General features: G+C 32.9%; 1 protein-coding gene across 1 annotated transcript in view; it reads left to right on the forward strand.

Moving 5' to 3' along the window:
• Nucleotides 1–576: 576 nt before the first annotated feature.
• LOC100186180 (multiple PDZ domain protein-like) overlaps nt 577–6,677 on the forward strand; it is a 9,553-nt gene continuing 3,452 nt past the window's right edge. The window contains 10 exon segments of the mRNA XM_009861552.3: nt 577–812; nt 1,118–1,329; nt 2,321–2,504; nt 2,869–2,995; nt 3,244–3,386; nt 3,762–3,963; nt 4,314–4,502; nt 4,828–4,948; nt 5,291–5,464; nt 5,960–6,048. Of these exon segments, the coding sequence (XP_009859854.3) occupies nt 592–812; nt 1,118–1,329; nt 2,321–2,504; nt 2,869–2,995; nt 3,244–3,386; nt 3,762–3,963; nt 4,314–4,502; nt 4,828–4,948; nt 5,291–5,464; nt 5,960–6,048 (1,662 nt within the window). The 5' untranslated portion in view covers nt 577–591.

Here is a 6,677-nt window from a genome sequence, read left to right on the forward strand (position 1 = left end):
CAATGTCTGTTAAGTGTCTTGCTCAAGGACACATACACTCACAATGGTAGCAGAGACACATACGCCGATCAGTGTTACTACCGCCGCCAAGCATCGGGCCGGGGACACTTTGGTTTCAAAAGCCTGACTTGCAGCTATCACCACGTTAAAATTCAATATAAACAACCAATGTGTCAGACCAAGTTTAGGACAAAACTTACTGTGGCCAGCTCTTGTAAATGATTTAATTTTTTATCTTGATAAACCAATGTTCTAATGTTTAAACATGTCACCACATGTTTGAGGACTTGTTAACTTAAACTTCCACTCCCCCAATTTATCAGATCACCATGTTTTAACATGGTACAACTAAAGTAGATTAGTAATTTATCTGCCATGGTATTCAGTGGTATGAGTCCCAAAACAAACTCACTTTGTTTGCATGCCTGATGCATCATTATAAATTAATGCATATATAGGTCAAATCATAGGAAACAAACTACACACAACATATATCATTAAATAAACATGACATTTACCATGTGATTTTAATTTGTACACATTTTAGATCACTTGAGTTGAGTTTTATTTTCCTGACTTTAGGTCCCTTTAATGTATGTTGTGTTTATTTCAGGCCACTTTATAAAGGAGGTTGTAGAAGGTGGTCCAGCAGCAGAGAGCGGTCTTCGTGAAGGTGATCGCATCATTGAGGTTTCGGGAACAAATGTCATAAAGTTCTCCCATGACAAAGTTGTGAATGCCATCAAGAAAAGTGGAAACAAAGTAGTTTTGTTGGTGGTGGATGAACCCACATATCATCACTACGAACTGAAGTAAGTATATGCTTTGGTTTTACATTAATTTAAAGTGGGTAAGGTTCAAGAGCGTGGCATACCATGGGAGCCGAGAATTAAACCAGAGTTATTACCTTGACACCCAAGATGCTACAACCTAATATTAACTACATGGTTTGAGCAATGCCAGTTAAGTGTCTTGCCCAAGGACACATATCAATATCAGTGTTGAACATTAACCTTTATATTCCATGGTTATTATAATGCTTGGTTTCAATTTACAAGTTTTGAAAAAAATTTCATCACAAGATTTTGAGATTACATTTTCATTTTTTTTATTCCAGGAAGATAAAGATCAAAGCTAAGCATGCGTACAGCAGCAGCGATTCTGTTGTCTCTTCATCTCGCTCACAATCTCGAAGCTCCAATGCTCACAGTCCATCTATGAAGTCTGTATCTTCCATCTCACAGAGTGACAAAGCACGTATCATACATATGGTAAAAGCTGATGGAAAAGGATACGGATTTTTCCTCAGAGTGAAAAAAGGCGAACCAGGTAACCTTACGTAAACATACCTCTTATTAGGATAGGAATAGAAGATAGGAAAAAAAATAAATAACAAAAAATGCAGGAAATAGCTGAAGAAAGTCCTTGCTCTGTAATTAAGTTTAATGTTGTGAGTTAAGCTAATATTTGTAACTTTTTTGTGTATATTTTAAGCAAGTGTTATAATAATTAATAACAATCAGTAATTTACTAAAATTCTCTTTCTTTGATATTGACAATGTTATATTAAGCACCCCTATGTAAAGTAGAGAAAAAGTTTATTTTCTGGTAAACAGAAAACTTGCTATGTCACACTGACTAAATCAATGCAGTAATTCGTGCCTAAACTTGTCCAAATTCTGTGAATGATTCACCAGTTTTAAAATATGAGGTCCGGCTAAGTAAACGTTTGCTAAAGTTGCGAAAATTCTGATCTTATTGTTTGAAAACATTAACCCAACATTTGTTTGTCATTCTCATTGATGCCGTTGCCTCACTCAATCTATTTCCTTGCTATAAGTTTGCTTACATAAGGATAACTGTTGTATGCACTTCACAAATACCCAATTTCTCGCTGACTGCAGCATTAGTCGAAAATCAATTCTCTTAAATAAGGTGTTTATCAAAGAATGCATTAAGTTTATCTTTCTACAGGTTTTGCAACCTTAGCACTGATGGTTTAAAATAACTTTACCAATATTAAAACAAAATTAAATTTTTAAAACAATTCTGAATGCTAAATCATATCCATATCAGCATTTTATAACATTTGGAGGAAGCACTTTAACATTGGTGATTCAAAAACTTCTTATGTTTCAGTATTATTAAATCAATTGTAAAGCGTTAAATATTAGAAAAATGTGTGTGCTTAAATGAATGAATGTAGCTCTTTTAAAATTAGTTTAAAATTACTGAAATTAAGTTTTTAAATTAATTTAAAGTTAATTTTTCTCCAATTAGAGGAAAATAAAATTCCAAACCTATTTTTAACCAACCACAGGAGAGTATGTTGGAGACGTTGAGAAAGGTCAAGCAGCTGACTTGTGTTCGCTCAAGGATGACGATCGGATTCTTGCAATTAATGGTCACATGATCATGGGAAAATCACACGAGGAAGTGATTGAACTGATGAAATCGATTCCCAGTCATGTGGTTCTTGTTCTGATTGGTCCTGCTGCTGAAAAGTATAAAAAACTTTATCTTTTGCTTATTTATTTAAAATGAATTTCATATTTTATAATTCGTTTTATACAAATCATGTTTCTGACAGACCTCAAATAAAATAAGTAGTTGGTAAAAATAATTAATCGCAGGCTTTTAACCCTTGATGGTACCCTGCCTATGCTTGCCAAAAAATTACTTCGGATTTATTTTGGTACATTTAGGTTTGTCAATGTATTACCACTTTGTTGTAATCAGCTTTCAAAACAATCAAGGCATTAAAATCTGCTCGTGGCGTCTATTATTAAATGCTAAGTAACCACTTAATGCACAATGTTCCAATTAGAAAACCACACACAAAATTACTAACCATTTTATCATTTATAGGAATGCCTGCGAAAATGGGATTTCCGCGGTGGTTGATGGAGCTGTACAGTCTTTTTTGGAGAAACCAAGAGACGTGAACTTGGTCAAGTCATCTTCTGGCTATGGGTTCTACCTTAAACTTGAACATGTGAGTGTATTTAACAATGAATTATCTCATAGTCTTTACAACTGGTCATCCGTGTTATAACCCAATGTATTTAATTCCCTAAAAGTACATATCATTATCATATATAAAAAATTCTTGGTTTAAGATTCTTTTTAGCAATTTCAGTAAAATAAACCTAGTTGTTGTACTTGTATTGTACATGTGTGTAAATGCTAATTTTTCCAATAATAAATCTGTCGAATTTTAAATGAATTGATGTTCTTATTCAGGGAAGTCCCCTCCATATAATAACTGACGTAGAATCCGATTCTCCAGCACATAACGCGGGGCTTAAGGATGGAGACATTCTTATTAATGTCAATGGGAATGATGCATTAAAGCTGGAGCATGAAGGATGTGTTCAAAAGATTAAGTAAATCAGATTGGTTTAACTTTAGTGTTGTATTTTTTATTGCAAGTATTTTGGTTCATTTATCTGTGTAATGTGTGAACATGTCTCTCTGTTCCTTTATTAAGTTATAAGCATGTTTTGTTTTTTTTCTCAACTAATAATTTTGTAAGGGGTATTGTCTGCATTATTTATAACTCAAATTACATTTACTGTGTTGTTAGTTTGGAGTAAAATGAGTTTAAAATGACAATTTTTTTTGCGTGGGGATATAAAAAAAGTATTAATTCTCTTTCTTGCAAAAACTAGTAATTTTATCTCCTTTTTTATTATGTTAGATAACTAGATAGTTAACCCTTTTATCTACCTTAGGACTTCTAATTCACATTGTATTTACAGGGATTCAGGGGAAAAGGTGACGTTAACAGTCTCTAGCAAAGAAACTGTTGACATCTTTGCTAAATTGGGAATTGAAGTCAGTGAAGAGTTTGTAAAGAATTGGCCCGAAGAATCAAACTTTTTGATTCCGATCTTAAATGAGATTGAAAAGAAAAAAGAAAAAGTTTTGGAAGTGGTGAAAGAAAAAGAAGAACCAACAGTGGTAAATACAAGATATTTGCATTTTTTTATCATTTTGTGAATATGAATGCCAAACAATGTATTATCATTTGCCTTTTCTAAACATTTTTGTCAAATATATATATATATATAAAACTATAGTTGCCACAACACAGTGGTTAGAGTGATTGCTCTATATTCTTCAAGCAAGAAAGGTCGTTGCCCTAAGCCAGTGGTCACTAATAGTTTCAAACCTCATCCGATATAAAATCACAAGTAACATACAAGATAACTCGTAGGTTTGCACAAAGTGTATAAAAAAGAACAACCGCAAAGTAATTTCCTGTCATGTGAGAATCTATAAGTTGATTCACATGACTGTTTCTTTACCAGGATTACAAACCAAGGTTGTGCAAACTTGTTAAAGATGAAGGAGGATTTGGTTTCTTCCTCAAAGATGATGACGGTCATGTTCTTGGACATATTGAACAAGGTGGTTCTGCTCAGAAAGCTGGAGTTCAAGAAAGCGATCACATTATTGAGGTTAACGGAGTCAATGTACAAAACGACACTCATGATCAAGTATGTTTTGTGACAATGCTTCTTTTTGTTTAGTGTACATTTTTGTATTATCTTTTTACTAGTGGTGTATGAAATACGATTAACTTGTATGAAATACAACACCTGCATTATAATTTACAACTCTAAAGTTTTCCCACTGCATTGAAATAAATAAAATTTAACTTTTAAGTCCTTTAAACGAAAACTTATTTAACCAACTCATATATTTTTATTTGGCAAAATTTTTGACTATGTGCCATTCTTATGGTTGCGTGCAAAAGAATCACGTTTTATGACTTAACAATGATTACATTGTTACAAAACAAATACTTTCTTTTGTACTCAGGTTGTTGACAAAATTCGTAAATCTGGTGATCACGTGACTTTCCTTGTCGTTAATAAAGAGGAACGCGAATACTTCAAAAAATCTGGGATCGCAATTACAGCAGCTCTACTTACTGGTGCAGGTACATTGGACTAATATTTAATAAATGTACGTTAAATCCTTGCTACTGATTTTGAAAGTCATTGGTAACATTGTTTAAATGTAGCAAACCTAGTAACATAGTTCTACAAGTTTTATTCAAATTTGTCTTTGTAAAAATAAATTTATAATTTGTTTTGCAGTAGTAAATAAATGAATAAATGCAATTATTTTTTTTCATGTGGTGGGCAACAACAATGGTTATAACTTATAACACAAGTATTCTGTTTCACAAACCACATACCCCCTCAAATGTTTTTAAGGCAACTTTTCCTGTTGTTTTTCATCATGTGATCGTAATGTTCTTATCCACATATCTCCACAGTTGTGTCCTCTTCTGTCTCTGAGGAAGAAGCACCTTTGCCTCGACTGTGCAAGATTGTCAAGCAGAGTGATGGCTTTGGTTTCCATTTAAATGGAGAGTCTGGAGAAAGACCAGGACAATATATTAGAAGATTAATGAAGGATGGTGCAGCTGAAAAAGGAGGACTACTTAATGGTAAAAATAATTTAACATGTTTTGTGTCTGAAATTCAACTGTATCACCATTCAGCACAATATTTCTACAAATTTAAGTGAAAAAAAAGATTTCTACATATTTAAGTATAATTTCGCTTAGTTAATGTTTTATAAATTATCATCCAATTATATTATTGGTTCCATCATGTAATAATGTAAAGTATGTTCCTAATTTTATAAAAATAAGTCCTTGATAAAGTTGATATGTATACTTAGGCTTTACTATAAAATTCTTGTGAGTTTGGTTGTTTGATTTAGTTTTTATGCTTTCTAGTAATTTGCCTTGTTTGTTCAACTTACTATACTAAGCATACCATTAGGGGTCTTAGCCTATATACACAGTGAACATTGCGCACATAATAAAGTTGATTTAACGTGCATGTACGTCACAACTCGTGGGCGTACGTCACAACTCTGTGCATGCCACACGTTACACATTAACAAGCGTATTGTTTTTCAAGTTAACTGTTTGCAGGCGATCGAGTGGTTGAGGTCAATGGAACAAATATAAATCATAAATCACATGATGATGTGGTCAAGATGATTGTGGCAAGTGGAAGCGAGGTAAAACATACAAAAATTATCTAAAGCAAAACCAATGCTAAAACCCATTAGTGTTTGGGGGCAATGGTCACACTTTTTATTTAATAAATTTTAGACAATTTTTGAAAATTTGGTCAAGTCATGGTAACTTTTAATTTACTGATACTTAGTATTTTTTTATTATACCGAAGATATAAAAAAATGTTTGGTTAAAGAGAAAAATATATTAGCAGCTTATTATGAAGTTGATAAAACTCTTTTAGAAATGTGACTATGCAGCAGCTTATATATTAAAAACACAGTTTGGATTAAATGACCCAAATAAAATAGTTTATACCCTTAGCAAGGAATGTAGGCTATTAATTTTATTTTATAAATGATTCTTTAGTGATGGTCCATTATAACAATAAATTTTAATGTTTCAAAAATGATGTTTTTAAATGAAACATCATTTTTTTTTAATGAAACGTATATATGTCCAGCGCCGTGGCATAGTGGTTAGCGCGCCTGCCTGTAATCCAGGGCTAATAGGTTCAAGGCTCGTCGCTGCTACCATTGTGTTGTGGGCGTATGTGTCCTTGGGCAAGACACTTAACGGCAATTGCTCCAACCCAGTGGTCACTAATGGGTTGTCCAAATTATCAGCCATA

Source organism: Ciona intestinalis, chromosome 10 (assembly GCF_000224145.3).
Source record: "Ciona intestinalis chromosome 10, KH, whole genome shotgun sequence".
Taxonomy (NCBI): domain Eukaryota; kingdom Metazoa; phylum Chordata; class Ascidiacea; order Phlebobranchia; family Cionidae; genus Ciona; species Ciona intestinalis.